Source organism: Sapajus apella, unplaced genomic scaffold, assembly GCF_009761245.1.
Source record: "Sapajus apella isolate SASKATOON/1434 unplaced genomic scaffold, GSC_monkey_1.0 scaffold2, whole genome shotgun sequence".
Taxonomy (NCBI): domain Eukaryota; kingdom Metazoa; phylum Chordata; class Mammalia; order Primates; family Cebidae; genus Sapajus; species Sapajus apella.
The window spans coordinates 70,260,447-70,282,478 of NW_022436942.1; the positions used below are offsets into that span (position 1 = coordinate 70,260,447).

General features: G+C 45.8%; 1 protein-coding gene and 1 pseudogene across 9 annotated transcripts in view; one reads left to right on the forward strand and one right to left on the reverse strand.

Moving 5' to 3' along the window:
- Positions 1-22,032, reverse strand: part of HECTD4 (HECT domain E3 ubiquitin protein ligase 4) — a 231,704-nt gene that overhangs the window by 22,856 nt on the left and 186,816 nt on the right. For all 9 annotated transcript variants that reach the window (XM_032240131.1, XM_032240112.1, XM_032240155.1 and 6 more), the window contains exons 55-62: positions 20,484-20,644; positions 12,203-12,384; positions 10,803-11,008; positions 10,396-10,526; positions 9,897-10,102; positions 8,173-8,352; positions 2,669-3,975; positions 1,557-1,764 (exon numbers count right to left, since the gene is read on the reverse strand). In XM_032240131.1, the coding sequence (XP_032096022.1) occupies positions 1,557-1,764; positions 2,669-3,975; positions 8,173-8,352; positions 9,897-10,102; positions 10,396-10,526; positions 10,803-11,008; positions 12,203-12,384; positions 20,484-20,644 (2,581 nt within the window). The remainder of the gene's footprint in view (positions 1-1,556; positions 1,765-2,668; positions 3,976-8,172; positions 8,353-9,896; positions 10,103-10,395; positions 10,527-10,802; positions 11,009-12,202; positions 12,385-20,483; positions 20,645-22,032) is intronic.
- On the forward strand, positions 887-1,400 carry LOC116524746 (annotated as a pseudogene).

A 22,032-nucleotide genomic window follows, 5' to 3' on the forward strand; every position in this document is an offset into this window, starting at 1 on the left:
CAGGAGGCGGAGGTTGCGGTGAGCCGAGGTCGCGCCATTGCACTCCAGCCTGGGTAACATGAGTGAAACTCCGTCTCAAAAAAAAAAAAAAAAAAAAAAAAAGAATTAGATTAAGGCCGGTGTGGTGGCTCATGCCTGTAGTCCCAGAACTTTGGGAGGCCAAGGCTGGAGGATTGCTTGAACCTAGGAGTTTGAGACCAGCCTGGGCAACATAGGAAGGCCCTCCCTGTATGAATAATAAATATTTTTTTATAAAGAAAAACATTTTAAAAAGAAAAAAGTAATAAAAACAGAAAGAAAAGAGGAATTTAAAAAAATTAGTGAGGAAACAGACAGAGTCTACTCCACAAAAGAGCCATCAAAATGGCAAAAGCTAGCAAATGTGACTTCGGAGAGAAAAGGGCTGGAGCTGTTTCTTCCCCAAGAGTCAGTTTTACAAGGGAGAGGCATGAGCTGTTCTTAAGCATATGACCAAATAATTACCAGCAATGTTCTAGCTGCATAGGACAGAACCAGATAAATACACTTGCACTTGAACCAGGGGAAGCCTGGCTACTCAAAAAGGAAAAAATGACTTGAATACAAGCCCACATTCAAGCCTGTTGCAGGTGGCACAAAACCACCCCTGGTAGCCTCTCCAGCTGGAATGCGGCAGGCAGGGGCTGCCCCCATGGCCTTCAGTGTCCTGACAGCTGGGAGAGGGTAGGAACATTCTTTTCACATCATACAAAGGCGCATACAATCAACCCCCACTGGCCAACAATGGAGTCTCTTATCCCATCTCCCCAACACTCTCTGAATCATTTTCAAAATCTGCAACCCAGGAGTAGCTGCCAAGATCCTCTTTAATGCAAGATGTTAAAAATAGGGGACACTGGCCTTTTGGCCGGAACCGCCATCTTCCAGTAATTGGCCAAAATGACGAACACAAAGGGAAAGAGGAGAGGCACTCGATATATGTTCTCTACGCCTTTCAGAAAACATGGAGCTGTTCCTTTGGCCACGTATATGTGAATCTATGAGAAAGGTGATATTGTAGACATCAAGGGAATGGGTATTGTTCAAAAAGGAATGCCCCACAAATGTTATCATGGCAAAACTGGAAGAGTCTACAATGTTACCCAGCATGCTGTTGGCATTGTTGTAAACAAACAAGTTAAGGGCAAGATTCTTGCCAAGAGAATTAATGTGCATATTGAGCACATCAAGCACTCTAAGAGCCGAGACAGCTTCCTAAACGTGTGAAGGAAAATGATCAGAAAAAGAAAAAAGCCAAAGAGAAAGGTACCTGGGTCCAACTGAAGTGCCAGCCTGCTCCACCCAGAGAAGCACACTTTGTGAGAACCAATGGGAAGGAGCCTGAGCTGCTGGAACCTATTCCTTATGAATTCATGGCATAATAGGTGTTAAAAAAAAATAAAAGACCTCTGGACTGTAAAAAAAAAAAAAAATAGGCAACACTGGGGAGGGGAGGAATTTTAATACAATTTTTTTTCTGTGAGCCTAAAATTGCTCCACAAAAAGTCTACAGATTAAAAAAAAAATCCAGAACCCACCTTTAATTGACTTATCATTGAAATAATCTTCTAACCCTGGACTCCCTTGAGTATCAAAGAGACTCTGATTTACTACAGACACGGTTAGAATCTCTTCCGTTGACATTTCCATCAATTCATCTTCACCATCCAAACTTGACAAACCAATCAAATCATTATTGTTAAATAAACTTGCTCGAATTTTCTCAACTTTGGCTCGGGATCTTATCTGTGTGAATAGAGAACAGGGTCAGGATTTGAGTAGCACGACCAGTCATTCAGTGTGATTGAACTTCTCCCTCCCACCTTTTCCTGGAAACTCTCTATTGGTCTGGAGAGATGTGAGAGCTGCCCGACTTGGGTGAGCTGGACCTCCTGGGGAACTTTCTCCCACAGGCCAACAACAGCGACTTCTAGCAAATGACTCAACTTGAAATCTCTGCCGCTAAACCCCGGCCAGGTCTGTGAATCAGAATCTTTACTCTGATTCCCAGGGAGTAAAAATCCATGCCTGGCTCTGAGGAAGTCCCCACAAAGGAGGATGATGGATTCAAAGAAGTGATTCTAGGAAAGAAATCAACTGGTTGATCCTTGAGCCCTCCTTGCAAAACCCGCTGGAGAGTAATGCATGCAAGCTTCCTATGCGTACTATTATACAAAAGTACAGAAAGGCTTTGATGCAGGATTTCTAAACAGCGAGGCCTAGAAAATACATGGGAAGTAGAAGTATGATTTGCCAGCATTCAGGTCATCTGAAACTCAGAATGGCAGGAGTCCATTTTCACAGTGCTCAGTGAACATCCCTTCTGCCAATGGCAGCACCCAAAAGAACCGAAGGCCACTCAAGAAGATATGATGGGGCTGAGTCAGAATGCACTGATGGCATCCACTCACCCACCATGGAAGGTCAGGCCCTGAGCCCTCTGCCTCCTTTATTTTGTGACATTGGACGTGGTATCACTCTCAGAGATGTCATCCTAAGCAGACTCACTGGTTCATTCCAAGGGCTGCCCCAGGGAGCCTTCAAGTGCTCCACCATTATCTACTAGGAAATAACTTTGGAAGGTTTAAAGAGGCTTGGGGGATTGAAATCGGTCATGATTTAGCGGTTGTGCGTGCCTGAGAGCTGTTACCTCCACGACTGCGAAGCCTTTGATGGGGCGCGCCACGAGGGGCTGGTTGTCCAGGGAAGTGACTGTGTACATGGAGCCCATGTCTGACACCGAGGCCGTCTCTGCATTGTCCAGGGGCTCGCCCAGGCTGCCCAGGCTGCCCAGGCTGCCAGTGCTGCACAGGGAAATGTCTAGGCTCTCCTGGCTGGACACCACGTGGGGCTCCAACAGGCCTGGAGGGATGGGCAGCTCGAGGCCAGCGGGCAGCGGATCCACAGAGAGGTCACTGATGGTCTGCGAGATGCCCTGGGAGCTGCAGATGGAGGCCTGGCTGGTGGAGGCAGAGGCGCTGATGCTCATGGCGGGGGTCAGGCTGCTGGATGTGCTGACCTCCATGCTGTCTGTGCTGGGGAAGGCCAGCGTCTTCTCAGGCTCGGCTTTCCCGTCCCCGCCCTCGGCCTTGTCTTTCGGCTTCTTGGGGTCTTCTTCCTGCAATGGGATGTAGATCTCATCTTTGAAGACCCCGCCATGGGCGTTGCAGGCCTTGCGGATGGCACCTCTGACCACACCCTCATCCAGGTGGGTGGGGATCCCGGAGATCACCAGCAAGCGGCTGTGGGCAGTGGGGCCCACCAGGGCCTGGCAGGCATCAGCGATGGCATCACTTGTCACGCCCAGCCCCTGTGGGTCCTTCCTGGTGAGGTGGCGGAGGATGATGAGCAGGGTGAGTGCACGGTGGAACCACAGCATGTCCTCGGGCTTGCTGCCTCCGATGCTGAGCACAGTGGGGTCTGAGTCCACCGTGCGGGAGGACTGGCGCTTGCCTGACGAGGAGGCCTTTTCCCGCTTCATCTTGACTTTCTTCCTCTTGGAGAGGAGGCTGGGACTTTGTGGGGTCTGTCCTGGGGAGGACGAGGAGGAGGAGGATGAGTCGCTGAGATTTGGGGCGGTTGCTGAGGTCACCCCGCTGGCTGTGACACTCATGTTAGTAGGCAGGGTCACTTCGGCCACCGCCAGGCACCCTTCCATAAGTGCATGAAAATATGTAGAGAATCTGCCCTGGTCGCCAGCCACCACCCCTCCAGAGCCCCTACAAGTGCTGCCTGAGACCCAGTTCTGCGTCTCCTCATCGTATAGCTTGTGGAGCTCTGACTGCAAGGCCATCAGCATAGCCAGGCAGGGGTTCAGCTGGAGAGCAATGGAAGAGGACAGGCCAGCAGGGTGCCGTCTCTGTTCCAGGGCATGCACCGTGCGCAGGAGCTCCGCCAGGAGATGGAAAACAAGCTCCTTTACGCAGGCCGCCATGTCTGTGGTCCACAGGAAGTTTCCTACGGCAAATGAAAATAACAGCAATTACTATGCAGCACTCCCTATGTTCCAGGCACCGTTCTGAGCCTGGATTCAACCCTCATAACAACCCTGTGAACACTGACTATGCAATTCAGCTCCTTACAGATGGAGAAACAGAGGCTCAGAGATGGAGGCCTGGCTGGAGGTCACACAGCTACCCGACAGAGAGCTAGGATTCAGAGCTGGCAGGTCGGCTCCAGAGGTGACAGCACACTGAAATATTATTCCTTTTAAACTCCTCTTTTAGTCCTGATTTTTGCCAATAAGAAAGCCTTTCTTTGAGGCTGGCATATTCTTTTTTCTTTTTTTTTGAAACAGGATCTTGCTCTGTCACCCAGGCTGGAGTGCAGTGGCACAATCACAGCTTACTGCAGTCTCAACCTCTCAACCTCCTATGCTCAAGCAATACCTCAGCCTCCTGAATAGCTGGGATTACAGGTGTGTGAGACCACGCCCAGCTGATTTTTGTATTATTATTTTTCTTTCGTAGAGGCAGTTTTCATGATTTTGCCACGTTGTCCAGGCTGGTCTAGAACTCCTGGGCTCAAGTGATCCTCCCACCTCAGCCTCCCAAAGTACTGGGTTTGTAGGTGTGACCCACTGTGCCTGGACATGAGGCTGGCATATTCTTTTTATTTTTTTAATTAAATTTTTTTCTTTAATAATTTTTAAAGCTGCTTTGTTTTTTTGTTTCTTGAGACAGAGTCTGTCTCTATCGCCCAGGCTGGAGTGCAGTGGGGCAATCTTGGCTCAGTGCAACCTCTGCCTCCCAGTTAAACCTGAAGTAATTCTCATGCTTCAGACTCCAGAGTAACTTGGACTACAGGCATGTGCCATGACACCCAGTTAATTTTTGTATTTTTAGCAGAGATAGGGTTTCATCATGTTGGCCAGGCTGGTTTTGAACTTTTGGCATTAAGTGGTCCACGTGCCTCAGCTTCCCAAAGTGCTGGGATTACAGGCCTGAGCCACTGCACCTGGCCAAGGCTGGCATATTCTTTTTTTTTTTTTGAGACGGAGTGTCACTCTTGTTGCCCAGGCTTGAGTGCAATGACACGATCTTGGCTCACCATAAACTCTGCCTCCCAGGTTCAAGCAATTCCCCTGCCTCAACCTCCCAAGTAGCTGGGATTACAGGCATGTACTACCATGCCTGACTAATTTTGTATTTTTAGTAGAGATGGGATTTCTCCATGTTGGTCAGGGTGGTCTTGAACTCCTGACCTCAGGTGATCCACCCGCCTTGGCCTCCCAAAGTGCTGGGATTATAGGCGTGTGGCACCATACCCCGCCAGCTGGCATATTCTTTTTTTCTTTTTTTCTTTTTGGGTGGGGACACAGCCAAAGCATATTCTTAACAGAGTGAGCCAGAGTCCCAGTGCCTTTGACAGCGAACAGCATTCAGCTAGATTTTTGTGACACCAACTATTTTCTTTGAATGTATGTACGTATGAATGGATGGATAGATGGATTGATGAGTTGATTGAGACAGGGTCTCATTGTGTTGCCTTGGCTGGTCTCAAACTTCTGGGCTCAAGCCATCCTTCCACCTCAGCCTCCCAAAGTGCTGGGATTACAGGCATGAGACACCAGGCCTGGCCTGTATTTATTTTTATTGATACCTTTTAATTATGCCAAGGGATACTAATTTTATATTTACAGAAGTGATGTAAAGGTTTCTTTAAAACTAAATTTAAATTTTAAAAAAGGAGGTGTTGAATGCAATAAAAACTGCTAAATAAATGCTGGCTGGGTGCAGTGGCTCAATCACGCCTGTAATCCCAGCACTATGGGAGGCCAAGGCAGGTGGGTCACCTGAGGTCAGGAGATTGAGACCAGCCTGGTTAACATGGTGAAACCCTGTTTCTACGAAAATACAAAAAAATTAGCCAAGTGTGGTGGCAGACGCCTGTAATCCCAGCTACTTGGGAGGTTGGGGCAGGAGAATCACTTGAACCCGCAGGTGGAGGCTGCAGTGAGTCGAGATTGCGCTACTGCACTCCAGCCTGGGTGACAGAGTGAGACTCCATTTCAAAAAAATAAAATAAGTAAATAAATGCTGATAGGCACAATTTGTGGATGTGACAACAATCATATAATGGTGGCATGATAATGACTGAAGTTTGGGAAACACTGTCTAGAACCACAAGATGGACCATACATTTGTGCCAAGGTCTCCTTTGTACCAGATGCATATCTCATTCACATATTCATGTGACCTGGATCTCAGTGGAAAGAGAGAAAGCTCATGTATGTCAGACCTGATTAGGGATCATGAACATTTAAAGCCTGCATCCCACTGAGCCAGCTGAGCCCTCATCCTGCAAGAAAGCCTGCAGTTCACTACATCCAGATGGCTCTTGTACAGGATAAAAGATCACTGTCCAGGGGAATCCTAAGGGCCTGCTGAAGCTGATTTACTAAGTCCAGCACCTACCAATGAGGGGACCAAGCTTCCTGTTCTCTTAGGACTGACACTGCCTGTGAAATCTGGTTGGAAACGAGTTTGTGACTGTCCTGGAACGTGGGCTCTCATAGAACCTTCACAGAGGACAGATGTCCATGCTCCCCTCTCTGCTGGGGCACAGTGATGGGTCTCAGGTGCCAGATCTATTCATGTCACCTCAGTTGTCTTTGCTCTACCATTTAACATTCATGTAAGATGACCTTGGAGAGAATTCTTCACCAAAATTGCACATGGCGGCCTATGAGCCGAAACTCATTCCCAGGCAGTGTTCCCTGATTACGTTCCCCTGATCCACTCCCTGGGTGTTTTTTATTTTTTGCAGAGATGGGGTCTGGCTATGTTGCTCCATATTCTGAACTCAAGTGATCATCTTGCCTCAGCTTCTCAAAGTGCTGGATTACAGGTGTGAGCCACTGTGCTCTGCCCTCCTAGGGTGTATTAAAGAATTTGACTTGGTTGCCAACACGTAAAAATTGGGAAATTTACATAACATTTGGATTCCTGGATTTTCTTGAAATAAGAAACTACAGTTCTGCAGGAACAGGGCCATGTTCTCCTATAGCAGCAGGTGACAGGGGAAGTGTCCCCTGTGCCTCCAGCTCACCAAAGCCCTTCCCCCTCCTCCGCCAACTTTCCTCTTTATTTCCCTCATTTAGCTGATCTGTTTGAACCCTGAAGGCATCTGAGTGTGAGATGTTTTCTTCCCTGCAACATTATGAAAAAATCCAAAAATACAGAAAACCTGATGAAATTATACAGCAAATACCTGTGTACTTACCACCTAGATTACACCATAAGCATGTTGCTATATTTACTCTACCACACATCTATCCACCCCTCTATTCATCCACAAACCCATCTTAGTTTTTTATTATTTCAAAGTAAGTCGTGGACATCAGTATGCTTCATCCCTAAACACCTAAGCAGGCATATCATTGATTAAAGTTTAACATTTATTTAGAATTTTTTTTTTTTTTCTTTTTTTCTTTTGAGACGGAGTTTCACTCATGTTACCCAGGCTGGAGTGCAATGGCGCGATCTCGACTCACCGCAACCTCCGCCTCCCGGGTTCAGGCAATTCTCCTGCCTCAGCCTCCTGAGTAGCTGGGATTACAGGCATGCACCACCATGTCCAGCTAATTTTTTGTATTTTTAGTAGAGACGGGGTTTCACCATGTTGACCAGGATGGTCTCGATCTCTTGACCTCGTGATCCACCCGCCTCGGCCTCCCAAAGTGCTGGGATTACAGGCTTGAGCCACCGCGCCCGGCCTAGAATTTGTTGAGGCAAATTTGCATATGGTAAAATGCACAATTTTTATGTTTATCATTCCATGGGTTCTGCAACCCTTTTGACCCTTTGAGGAACTATGCAGTTATAACCTTTGATTTTGCAACATTGTTTACTTCCACAGCACCCTTCACACCTAAAGTTACAATAATGACTTATACTTCTGTTTTAAAGTAAAGCGGATACAGTTAATCTTATTTTTGTGGTTAGTTGCCCCTCCTCAAAATAATGAAAATACCTGCCAAATCATGGATTTGGGAGTATAGGCTGTACCTTAAGATCCATTCCCCAAGCCCACTTCAAATGACAGCAATCTGAAGGAGGTTACAGCTGCCTGGGCTACTGTGGCCACTCCCTATGCCACCTGGCAAGCTCCACTCCCACCCTAGATTCCAATTCCCAGGGAAGGCAGCCTCACCTAGTAGTTCCACCACCTGCAGGAGGACAGATGTTGGAATGGTGTCAGGCTCATCTTCGGATTTCCCTTCACTGTCCTCTGATTTCCAGGAAAGCAGCTGCTCTGCGAAGGCCATAGCCAGTGGGAACTCCAGGGGCAGGGAATGTAACACCAGGACCGCTCCAGGAGGTGGAGACACCCCTGCAAGAAACACCCAGGAAGAAAGCAGGTGATTGGCAGCAGCTGATCCAAATACCCACAAAAGGACCTGCTGGGTGTGCAGGTAGAAACAGGGCTGGAGAGCCTACCCACTCATCTGCTTCAGGAGGAGGACACATAACTCCTGACACCTTGGACAGTGGGCTGCAGGGACACGAGGAGATGGAGGCCATCCTTCCAGGGAGTACACTTACTAGGGTGGGACGAAGGGCACGATGGGAACAGAGGAGGACACACACTTGTCATTCAGTTAGATACCAACCAAAATGGGAACAGTAAGTCATACTTTAAAAGATGCCTCACTGGGATATTCCCAGCTTGACAAAAAAATAATTAGTCCTTTGGTATGGCTGCAATCTCACTAAGACCATTATGCTTATACAGTGGATGAGCAAGGGGCCCCCAAGACTTAAGACTACTGGCACCTTGGATTTGATTCTCTTTTATCACCTTTTGTCACTGCCGTGAACTACGTGTGATCAAAACTGTCTACAGTGAAAGGAAGATGGTCCCAAGGCTTGATCCCCCTCACATCCAGCCCTGTACCCCAAACCTTTCTATAAATACCAGTCAAACACAAGCCAGGGCATCAGAGGCTTTGGACAAGTCAGGAGCAAACCACATTAGCTTGTGTACTTTGGGGTGAATGCTTACATGGTGATAATAGTGGAATGACAGAGATCCTGTTTTAAATGTAAAGTTTGAAAAACAGCTAGTATAGGCAAAATATTACGAAAAACAAACTAAAAAAAAAAAGACTGTAAAGTTGTTTAGCAATGATCAAATCACTTAAGAAATGTCCTTTCATTTCATTCCCTAAGATGCAGTGTCTCAAGGACTGGGGCTGTGGAGAAGCCCAGGTCCATCACTTTGGCTAAAAGTTCACGTGTTTTCTGTCTCTGGCAAACACGTGTCAGTCTTTTCCTGTCAAGCATACTGAGGAGGAGCAGTGGAGGCCTGTGATGGCACAGAGCCAGCAGGCCTTGGTGCATACAGAGGACAGGCAGTGACAGCTTCAAGGCATGCGGAGGCAGAGCCCTCATCTAACTCTAAAACCTTGGAGGTTTCAAAAAATGCCCAGGAGATGAGAGCAATCAAGCTCCCAGTTAGAGGAGGAGCAGACGCTCACAGTGGCCAGTGCCCCAGGGAACGATGTTGAGAACTGGGTTAATGAGAACTCAAGGAATGGCAACTGGTATTGTCACAGCCTGAGCCTGCTGTAAGAATATGATTGCTCTGGTTATATCATTCTAAACAGGCATATCTCAGCACACACTTGTGAAAAGAAAGGGAATCACTGTAGTCTGGACAGCATCTGCCAGGCCTTCCCTAAGCTGGAAAGACAAGTCTTTTAATTTACTGCCTCTAAAAGCAGCAGCAGTTTCTTTTAGAAGTCCCAAGAAGTCCTATTCTTTATCAATACGAATTAGAACATGCAAGGTACAAAATTCATTGTAGCTTCAAAAAGAAGGCAAGCAGAGAATGACTCTAGCTGTTCTCATCACCACGAGCTCCTGGAGACTCACCCAATTTGATGTGGACTCTGTCTGTGGAAAGAACCACAGAGGGGTACTGGTCGGCGGTGGGGGGAGGTGCGAGCCCAGTGTTGGCCGGGGATGCGTCCCGTGGGTAACAGGCGGCCTCAATAAGGTTCAGCTGGCCATTTCGCTTCACTTTGTGGCCAAGGCCATATACGAGCACCCGTGCCCATGGTGCCTTGTATAAAGAGGAGCTGAGAAGGAGGGATGGGTGTTAATACAGGGTTCAGGCACACACACAGGGACAGGCAGCACTGGCTTCTCACCAGGGGACATTAGATGAGAACTGGGCCCAAGTCATTTCCACCATACTTTAGAAAGTCATTCTTTATAGACTAATTCCCCAAACATAGAAATATGGAAAGAACTATAAGTCATTTGCATTAAAGAATCAAAGTGATTTTAATTGTTTTCCTTGGGAAGTTTAACCAGAATTCATTTAGCTTTCCTCTCCCCATCACCATCTTCTTAAGAACAGACAACTTACTCTTTGCGGAATCCAGACTGACTTTCTTTACAAGACACAACAACAAAAGCTGCCCCGGGAAAATTCACGTCCATGTTGACTTTGGATTCGGAAATTGGGAACTCTTCAGAGGGGAACTGCTCTGGTGCTGTCTGCAAAGAGACACTGAATAAGGAAAGCCATGGGCTAAACACAGGGACAGCATCTCATCTTCTCATCTCACAAGGCCCAGGAAATCAGCCAAACGACTAACTAGTCCTCTGGAAGGAAGCAAGCTACAGATGAGAGAAAGTAGAAGAGCTTCTACGAAAAGGAAACAGAGAGGAATGGGATTTGGAGGGGAAAGGAGAGTCATTTTCAGCAAGCCAGTGAGACTCCCAGTTAAAAACGGTAACCACAGTGTAGGGACATTAGCTTTAGACTTCTACCTGCAGGAAAGAGCAGATCTGTTTTGTCAACTCTAAAAGGCTCTCCTCGCCCTGGTGCAGGGTCCGGGTGATGGCCACATTGAGCCACTCTCTCACTGTCTGGGAGTTGCCCTGGTAAAAGAGGTCCGTGGCGGAGCAGTTCTGGGAATGGATGCAATGCTGCAGAGACTGCGCCAGGAGGATTGAGCTGGAGCTAATGGTGCCATCTGGGGACAGAAAGGAAACAGAAGTTGACAAGAATCAAAGCAGCCAGTAGCTGTGAGAGTCTAGGCAACAAACAATGAACAATCCATTCAGATACTCCACATGGGAGTGTTATCCTGGATACGATGTCCTGGATAACAGATGCCAGCAATCAGATCCTCTGCACCAGGATAGCAGAGGGGGACCCAGGAGATCAATGGGCTTCAGACTTCTGCTTTCTTTTCAGCTATGAAACTGCTTCCTAAAATAAAATCTCACACAGAGGCCTGGATCTATGAAATAGATCAAATGGGGCTGCTTGGGTCCAGGGGTTCTCAGAGCCTGGCCTGTGTGAGCACCCTGGCGCCTGCAGGGTACCTCAGGGCAGAGCCTGCAGAGAAGCTTGTTAGATCATCGTGGCAAAGCTTCTGACACCACATTTGATGCATTCCAGGTATCTAAGTTCTTGGGGTGGGCTGTGGACCCGGGGTACTCAAATGGGCCAGTAGAGATGTAGCGCATATATGCCCTGGCTGGGTCAGACCCCATAGCTGTGAGCTGGAGGGCAGCTACCCAGGATGCTGACTGGGCTTGAAATGCGATCTGCAAGTGAGCTTTGAGGGGTGTCCCTGCAGCCTCATCTCTTGTTCCCATCTAGTTGCTGGAAGATCACGGGGGCAGGCTGGAGGCTGAGATGCCAGAGGAAGACAGAAAGGGCCTGTCAGTCCTGGACCGGGCTGAGGGTAGACTTATCACCTGGCATTCACTGGGGAGCACACATAGCTCTCATGCCAAGGGGCACACAGGCTGGCCTTTGGAAATAGCTCCACCAGAACTCATGATGAACCAAATAGGTCTGCTTTGGAAGACACTGATGACGGGAACATTCCCTTTCTATCTAATGTCAAATAGAATGTCTGTGGCAACAATACAGTGACCTGGTTTCCTAAATAATAGTTAATTTTCCTTGGTCCACAATTATCTTGGGAAGCTCGATGAATGCTTAACAGAGTAATGACTCAAGTGAGTAATCCATTACATTTATCTAAGAGTGAGAAAGCCCTGCCAGGAGAATCCCAGTTCCTGGGTGCAATTTCCCACGTGAGCCTATGCACACCATGAGGCACTTCTTGTCCTCATGTGGGGACTGATTACACTATGTACAGCGCCTGCCTGGTGCTGAGTTCCGGAGTGACAGCAGCAAAGCTAAGTTTTACCTGGGAGGGGAGGTGCAAGGAGCTGACTGGACAGCAGCTGCAGGTGCTCCAGGGTAATGTCCCGGATGGCAGGAATGTGGAAGAGGCGGGTGAACAAGTGAGGCAACTTGGGGGCGAAGATATTGAGTAGGGCCATGCGGCAGTACAGCCTGGCCAGCGCAGCCTCGCAGCGCAGCAGCTCCCTGCAAAGGAAAAGGTAGGTGAGATGCTCAAATCCCTGACTCTCCGGCCCCCACATCGCAGGTTCTGAAGGGAAAGGATCCCATGTCAGGCTTCTCTTCCAGCCCAATGTTCCAAATTCCAAGGGAGTCACTTGAATTTTAAGCAAAAGTCACATTTAGTTATATTGTTGTTTGATTTTTCCCAGCTCAAAAAAGCACTGTAGGGAAAAAAATAAAAATACATGTCCGCACAAAAACTTGTACATGTATGTTCATTGTAACGTTATTCATAATAGCCAAATAGTGGAAAGAACTCAAGTGTCCATTAACTCAATGGTAAGTCTGTATAATGGGAGTATGATTCAGCCATCAAACAGATGAAAAGACTGACACATGCCACAACAGGAATAACCTTGAAACATCATGTTCACTGAAAGACACCAGATACAAAGGTCCATATATTGGATTCCATTTCTATAAATTGTCCAGAGGACAATGCTTAGAAACAAAAAATAGACTGGTGGTTGTCAGAAGACCATGGGAAAGGAGGATGGGAAATGACTGCTATGGGTATGGGTGATGAAAATGTTCTATAATTGATTGTGGTGATGGTTGGACAACTTTGTGAATATAATAAAAACCACTGACTTGTGTATTTTAAATGGGTGAATTGTATGGTATGTAAATTATATCTCAATAAAGCTATTATAAAAATACCATTGTGGGCATTTTTTTACATGAAGAATTTGTAAGGTGATCGGCATTCAACTTGAATAAGTTAGTGCCTAAGCAAGTCTTAGGAGTCAGGTGCAATGGCTGGTACCTATAATTCCAGCACTCTGGGAGGCCAAGGCAGGAGGATCACTTGAGGCCAGGAGTTTGAGACCAGCCAGGGCAACACAGTGAGACTCCCTCTCTACAAAAAATTAAAATTGCCCTGTAGTCTCAGCTACTCAGGAGGCTGAGGTGGGAAGACTGCTGAGCCCAGGAATTGGAGACTGCAGTGGGCTATGACTGTACCACCACACACCAGCCTGGGTGACACAGCAAGACTCTGTTTCTAAAAAAAACAACCTGGTCTAAGAAGAAAATTCTTGAATGAAAACAACAACAACAACAACAAAAAACAACTTAGGACCCAAACTCACTCTGAACCAACAAGGGCCATTTGATATTCCTCATGACCCTAATTAAATTTAATGCTGGTGTATCATAATTCAGATTTAGGTGTAATGGCAATTAAAGAAACAACCCAACATGGAACACTTGATGAGTGTATATGCGAAGTGAAGATAAACAAAAAGCAGATGGCTAAGAAACTACATCATAGGTGGTTTCTTCCTTATCAACACCAGTCTGTGTGATTCTCATGCCAGGATAAACAATGACGCTCCCCTCCCTGTGTCCATGTGTTCTCATTGTTCAACATCCACCTATGAGTGAGAATGTGCGTCACTTCTCCTGTCTCCTCCCTCCTTGGAAGCCCGTCTGTTGGCTGCATTAACAAAGCAATGAGGACTACGACAGCAAAACTGGTGAGGACTGAATGGGAAAGCTGAGAAAACGGTTCTCCCCACGGCTTTCACCTCAGACTTCACAGGCCAAAGTTACCACGGACGAGCTGTTTTTTCTTGGGCTTTTTTGAGACCGGGTCCTGTTGCCCAGACTGGAGTGCAGTGGTATGATCATAGCTCACTGTAGCCTTGACCGCCTGGGCTCAATCGATCCTCCCACTTCAGCTTCTTGAGTAGCTGGGACTACAGGTATGTGCCATTGCTCCTAGCTGATTTTTTCTTATTTTTGTAGAGATAGGGTCTCTCTCTCTCTCTCTTTTTTTTGAGATGGAGTCTCGCTCTGTCACTAAGGCTGGAGTTCAGTGGCATGATGCCAGCTCACTGCAACCTCCACCTCTCAGGTTCAAGCAATTCTCCTGCCTTGGCCTCCCAAGTCGCTGGGATTACAGGCATGTGCCACCATGCCTGGCTGATTTTTCTATTTTTAGTAGAGACAGCGTTTGGCCATGTTGGCTGGGGAAACTTGTAACCTTAAGTGATCCACCCACTTCAGCTTCCCAAAGTGCTGGGATTACAGGTGTGAGCCACTGTGCCCAGCTGAGACAAGGTCTCTCTGTATTGCCCAGGCTAGTCTTGAACTCCTAGAACTCAAATGATCCTCCTGCCTTCGCCTCTCAAAGTGCTGGGATTACAGCCATGAGCCACGCCTGGCTATGAGCTTGTTTTGGGTCTGACTTAAAGCCCCTGTTTGGACATTGTACACTGTTAATGCCTCTGAAGCCACTGCTGAGAGGCCCTCTAGCCTCTGTTTTCCAAAATCCTATTTATTTAAAAAGAATTTTTAAATTATTTTTATTTTTCTATAAAGACAGGGTCTTAATATGATGCCCAGACTGGTCTTGAACTCCTGGGCTCTAGAAATCCTCCCACCTCAGGGTCCCAAAGTGTTGGGATTACAAGTATGAGCCCCACACCCGGCCAGCAATAAAAATTTTTAAAAAATTAAATTTACCATCTTAATCATTTTTAAGTGTATAGTTCAGTAGTGTTAAATATATTCATTTTTATTTATTTGTTTATTTGTTTATTTTTTTAAAATTGCATTTTAGGTTTTGGGGTACATGTGAAGAACATGTAAGAACATTATTGCATAGGTACACACGTGGCAGTGTGATTTTCTGCCTTCCTCCCCATCACCTATATCTGGCATTTCTCCCCATGCTATCTATCCCCAACTCCCCACCCCCTGCTGTCCCTCCCCTATTTCCCCCCAACACACCCCAGTGTGTGATGCTCCCCTCCCTGTGTCCATGTGTTCTCATTGTTCAACATCCACCTATGAGTGAGAACATACGGTGTTTTTCTGTTTTTGTGTCAGTTTGCTGAGAATGATGGTTTTCAGGTTCATCCATGTCCCTACAAAGGACACAAACTCATCCTTTTTGATGGCTGCATAACATTCCATGGTGTATATGTGCCACATTTTCCCTGTCCAGTCTATCATCGATGGGCATTTGGGTTGGTTCCAGGTCTTTGCTATTGTAAACTGTGCTGCAATGAACATTTGTGTGCATGTGTCCATAATTATAGCAGAACGATTTATAATTCTTTAAATATATACCCAGTAATGGGATTGCTGGGTCAAATGGAATTTCTATTTCTAGGTCCTTGAGGAATCACCACACTGTCTTCCACAATGGTTGAACTAATTTACACTCCCACCAACAGTGTAAAAGTGTTCCTATTTCTCCACATCCTCTCCAGCATCTGTTGTCTCCAGATTTTTTAATGATCGTCATTCTAACTGGCGTGAGATGGTATCTCAATGTAGTTTTGATTTGCATTTCTCTAATGACCAGTGATGATGAGCATTTTTTCATATGTTTGTTGGCCTCATATGTCTTCTTTTGTAAAGTGTCTGTTCATATCCTTCGCCCACTTTTGAATGGGCTTGTTTGTTTTTTTCCTGTAAATCTGTTTTAGTTCTTTGTAGATTCTGGATATCAGCCCTTTGTCAGATGGGTAGACTGCAAAATTTTTTTCCCATTCTGTTGGTTGCTGATTCATGCTAATGACTGTTTCTTTTGCTGTGCAGAAGCTGTGGAGTTTGATTAGGTCCCAATTGTCTATTTTGGCTTTTGTTGCCAATGCTTTTGGTGTTTTGGTCATGAAGTCCTTGCCTACGCCTATGTCCTGAATGGTTTTGCCTAGATTTTCTTCTAGGGTTTTTATGGTGTTAGGTCTTATGTAAAAACAATTTTATTTATTTATTTATTTTTTGAGATGGAGTTTCGCTCTTGTTACCCAGGCTGGAGTGCAATGGCACGATCTCGGCTCACCGCAACCTCCGCCTCCCGGGTTCAGGCAATTCTCCTGCCTCAGCCTCCTGAGTAGCTGGGATTACAGGCACGTGCCACCATGCCCAGCTAATTTTTTGTAGTTTTAGTAGAGATGGGGTTTCACCATGTTGACCAGGATGGTCTCGATCTCTTGACCTTGTGATCCACCCGCCTCGGCCTCCCAAAGTGCTGGGATTACAGGCTTGAGCCACCGCGCCCGGCCAAAACAATTTTTTAAACAAGGTCTTGCTCTGTTGCCCAGGTTGGAGGACATTCTTGAATTCCTGGGCTCAAGCAATGCTCTCGCCTCAGCCTCCCAAGTAGCTGGGACTATAGGTGTGTGCCACCAAGCACAGCAAACCAAAGTCTTCTTTAAAACCACTGTGAGCACTTTAGCACAGAATACAACCTTGATGAAAATCTGTGCTAGGACCAGAAATCCAACCACTGAATGAACACATAGATCTGCATGGCATGTTTCCTATGTTTTCCAATACTAAGACCACTGCATTAACACAGAGTAAATGTCCCACACTTGTAAGCTAATTGTAATTGTACAAGGACTTTCTTGCCTTCTCTCTCAGTTGCTAGTCAGCAGTCAACAGGTTTCATCTATCAAAGATGTTTGCCAAAAAATATGACCAAAAGGCTTATTAAATAAAGCTTTAAAAGCTTTTAATAATATCATGTTGATATTCAGGCATGTATGTTTGGGGACCCTCTTCGGCACCTAGTTTGAGTCTACACTGTGTGTCAGGGCCTAGCTTAGGCAATGGGGACTCTAGCAAAGAATAAAACAAAACCTCTGTTTTTAGGAAGTTTATATTCTAGAAAGAAGGGATACATGGACTTTTTTTTTTTTTTTTTTTTTGGCTGGAGTGCTCAGCTCACTGCAACCTCTGCCTCAAGTGATTCTCATGCCTCAGCCTTCCAAGTAGCTGGGGGCATAGGCATAGGCATATGTCACCGGACCTGGCTAATCTTTCATCATGTTGGCCAGGCTGGTCTTGAACTCCTGGCCTCAAGTGATCCGTCCACCTCACCCTCTCAAAGTGCTGGGATTACAGGTATAAACCACCAAGCCCAGCCCACAGGAACAAATGTTAACAAACAAGTGAAATAACAGCAGTAAAAATGTCAGGTTCTGGGAGAGCATTATAATACTGTAATTTCACAACAAAGAGTACCTGGACAGTCAGTCACCTTAGATGGTGAGGGCAGAGCTTTTTGAAGAGGTAGGACTGTTCACTGAGATCTGAATTACAGAAAGACAGCCAGGGGGAGCTCTGGGCCATCCCTAAAGAAGAAGCATACTTGCTGCGAGAGCACTACAGAAGAGAGGCCGCCAGGCTCAGAGGCTCCTGTGAGGTTTTGTGAGGCAGGTTAGGGTTTGAATCTATTTCATGAAAAGATCTGCATTAGAGGAGGGAGAGCTGATTTCTGTATCTACAAGATTGCTCTGGCAGTTGTGGAGAGGAGAGCTGAGGCCTAGGCTGTTGTGGTGGAGGTGGGAATGGAAACTTGTGCAGATGGGGACATATTTTGCAATAGTCAACAGCACTTGCTGATAGCTTTCCTGAGCAAAAAGGATGGCTCGTGGGGCCCCTTCCAGGTATGGGGAGGCCAGTGGCAGAGGAGAATTTGGGGGAAAAATTCAGATTCTACCTCACGTGCTAGATTTTAGGGGGTTATAAGATGATTTGTGAGTTAAAGATCAACAAAACCCTATCCTTGCCTACCTCAGAACTTTTTTTTTTTTTTTTTTTGAGACGGAGTCTTGCTCTGCTGCCAGGCTGGAGTGCAATGGCATGATCTCGGCCCACTGCAACCTCCTTCTCCAGGGTTCAAGTGATTCCCCTGCCTCAGCCTCCTGAGTAGCTGGGATACAGGTGCGTACCACCACACCCAGCTAATTTTTTTGTATTTTAGTAGAGATGGGGTTTCACCATGGCCAGGATGGTCTCAATCTCCTGACCTCATGATTCGCTCACCTCAGCCTCCCAACGTGCTGTGATTATAAGCGTGAGCTACCGTGCCCAGCCCGGTTAAGCTGTTTTAAAGTCAGTTCTTCTGAAAACCTGACAAAGAATGTCAGCAACATCACAAAGTGTCGCTTATGATACTAGTGGATCCCTCACAGGCAAGCTGTGTCTAAATGGGGAGGACTGTGAAGAAGAACATTCTTGGTAAGAAGCCACAGCTCCGAGGCTTCTGGAGCATGGTAATGCTTGTAACTGGGCATGCTTCTTGCTGGAATCCCTGGATTCCCTGCCTGTGGAGTATTCACAAGAGATATCAGCCTGGATTAGGACACGGGGCTGTTCAGCCACCGACTGCAGGAACCCTACTGTGGGACATTTCTCCTTCACACCTGAGTTGACCCTTGCATGGGTGTGTAGGTGGGGTGAGTGACTAGCCCCTGAACTTCTTTTTTTTTTTTTTGAGATAGAGTTTCGCTCTTGTTACCCAGGCTGGAGTGCAATGGCGCAACCTCGGCTCACCGCAACCTCCACGTCCTGGGTTCAGGCAATTCTCCTGGCTCAGCCTCCTGAGTAGCTGGGATTACAGGCACACGCCACCATGCCCAACTGATTTTTTTGTATTTTTTTTTTTAGTAGAGATGGAGTTTCACCATGTTGACCAGGATGGTCTCGATCTCTTGACCTCGTGATCTACCCACCTCGGCCTCCCAAAGTGCTGGGATTACAGGCTTGAGCCACCGCGCCCGGCCCGCCCCTGAACTTCTATGTGGACGACTGTGAGCACTCCTGTTGAAACATTCATGATGTTGCCGTGTGGTATGCCTACTTCCTGTCTTGTATCTCGCTAAGTAAAGCTAAGAAGGTCATGTGTGACCTATTTGGTCTTGTAAATTTGACTGACTCATTCAACTTGAGACCACCCAAATCTCAAGAGGTTGTACCATGTAGATAGGTAAGCGTATCTGGAGTTCCAGTGAGAGATGAGAGCTGGAGATACACTTAACTTGGTTCAAAATTGTCAACATCATGAGAACTTGTGATGGCTAATGGATGAATAACATGAAAAACAGTTTCTGGAAATTTTTTTTTCTTTGGAGACAGAGTTTCTGTCTTGTTACCCAGGCTGGAGTGCAATGGCGCGATCTCGGCTCACCGCAACCTCTGCCTCCTGGGTTCAGGCAATTCTCCTGCCTCAGCCTCCTGAGTAGCTGGGATTACAGGCACGCACCACCATGCCCAGCTAATTTTTTGTATTTTTAGTAGAGACGGGGTTTCACCATGTTGACCAGGATGGTCTCGATCTCTTGACCTCGTGATCCACCTGCCTCGGCCTCCCAAAGTGCTGGGATTACAGGCGTGAGCCACTGTGCCTGGCAGTTTCTGGAAATTTTTATTAGAGAAGAACTCCATTTATTATTATATTTTCCTCTGAATTATCACAAGAAGTTTTAAGATGGAAAGGAGTAATTCTCAGGGGAACTGGCAATGGTGAACATGAGGGAGCTTTGCCAGATCTCTAGGTTTCAGCCCACCGAGGGTAGGCACATGCCTCGAACACCTTCTCTCCTTTTCTGGAAGCCTGCACAGTGCTAGGCACATAGCAAGCACTCAAGCAAGACCTGATTAGCTTCAGAGGGAAAGGAGCTTACACTGTACCTGAATATCTTCTTACCTTTTCTTGACTCATGTTACTCTTCTTAACTTTCCCCATGCTTTTCTAATCTCTAGCTACCCATCAGTCCCCCCCAAATCACAGCAGGGCACATGTTGCATAAGCCAGGTGATTCTAGATCCCCCAACTTTTTTTTTTTTTTTTTTTTTTTGGTGAGATGGAGTCTCGCTTTGTCACCCAAGTTGGAGTGCAGTGGCACAATCTCGGCTCACTGCAAACTCCATCTCCCGGATTCAATAGATTCTCCTGCCTCAGCCTCCAGAGTAGCTGGTATTACAGGTGCCCACCACCAAGACTGGCTACTTTTTGTATTTTCAATAGAGATGCGATTTTACCAGGTTTGCCAGGCTGGTCTTGAACTCGTGATCTCAAGTGATCTGCCCACTTTGGCCTCCCAAAGTGCTGAGACTACAGGCATGAGCCACCATGCCTAGCCTCTAGATCCCCCAACTTTTCTTTGTACCTCCTGCAATTTTGCTGTTATCTTTATTAGCTGCACCCTCTAAATGTTAGCTTTGAAGGAGAAGCTTTCATGCTGAGGATAAATGGTACATGTGGTAGAGCAAAGTTGGTGGATTTCTGTAACCCAGTAGAAAGAAGGGCCCAATTGTACCTGTGAATTTGAAGGTTGGTATTGTCCAGTGTGACCAGCCCATTGGTGGCAGTCCTTCGGTAGCCTGCTGGGGGCCTTTCCAACATATCAATAGGATACCAGTATCGCACCAGCACACCTTCACTGCGGAGGTACGTTTCTACCTGCACCAATTCATTCACCTACAACAGGAAAAGAAAATGTCTGTTTGTGCTGCTTGCTTTTATTTTCTGTGTGTGTGTGTGTGTGTGTATGTATTTTTAGTCCGGGTTTTTAGGTATTATAATTTGTAATAATTGCTATTTCATGGACAAAACAAATAAAAGAGAATTCACAATACATTTTTGAAACACATATTATAAGTAATCTTATTACTATATAAACTTGCTACATGCTTTTCTAAGAAAATAACAAAATAACAAAACATCAGAAATCAGGGAGATTTTATTTTTTTGAGATGGAGTCTCACTGTGTCGTCCAGGCTGGAGTGCAGTGGCATTATCTTGGCCAAAAGATTCTCCTGCCTCAGCCTCCCGAGTAGCTAGGACTACAGGTACCCACCACTGTGCCCAGCTAATTTTTGTATTTTTAGTGGAGATGGGGTTTTATCATATTGGCCAGGCTGGTCTTGAACTCCCCACCTCAAGTGATCCACCGGCTTTGGCCTCCCAAAGTGCTGGGGTTATAGATGTAAGCCACCATGCCCGGCCAGGAATCAGAGAGATTTTAAATGAATTCTTAAATGCGAATGTGAATTAACTACATACTAGAAAGGCTAAAAGCCATTTATTTAAAAAAAACCACTTCAATCAAAAATTTTTTTAAAAGTACAGTATACACACACACACACACACACACAAACCAGACTTATATATATACATATATAAAATATATTTATACATATATATAATCAGACTATAGCAATAAACGCTAGTTTCATGCCATTGATTTAGTCCAAGTTCAAAGACATCTGCTTAGTACTGAGTGTTTTAGTTTTTCCATACCAGATGGAAAATTTTAATTAATACAATAAATAAAAGATTTTCAATGTAATCATGAGTTAGCAATTTAAAGAGAATAGTGCTATATTTCCAGCACACACTGTTGCTAGGGAAAATTTATGTTCATTGTTTTTATGTTAATAATATCTTAAAAGCAGGGAATCTGTCTGATAGCTCTATTTTATTTCTAGGGAAATAAAAAGCTCATACATATGCATTCTGGATGCAAATACCAATGCAATTTTCTTTTAGGAATTATTAAAATGGAGAGAATCAAATTACCTAAGAAATAACAGAATGATTACAATTAAGGACATTTTTATTTTTTGAATTTTTATTTCCACACATTTCCGTTGCTCAAAAATATTGTTAGTAATGTATTTTCTTATAAATCAGGGTCAGAAGTTTGCATCAGAAGGCAGTGGGAGATTAAAAGTATTATTGATGGAATCTTCCGTTTGAAAGTTCACCTCAGTGACCACCAGTCAGTAGCTCCTCTAAAAAAATTTAATGGGTTGAATAAATTATAAAATAGAGTAAGATGATGTAATTTTTTCTTTTTGAGACAG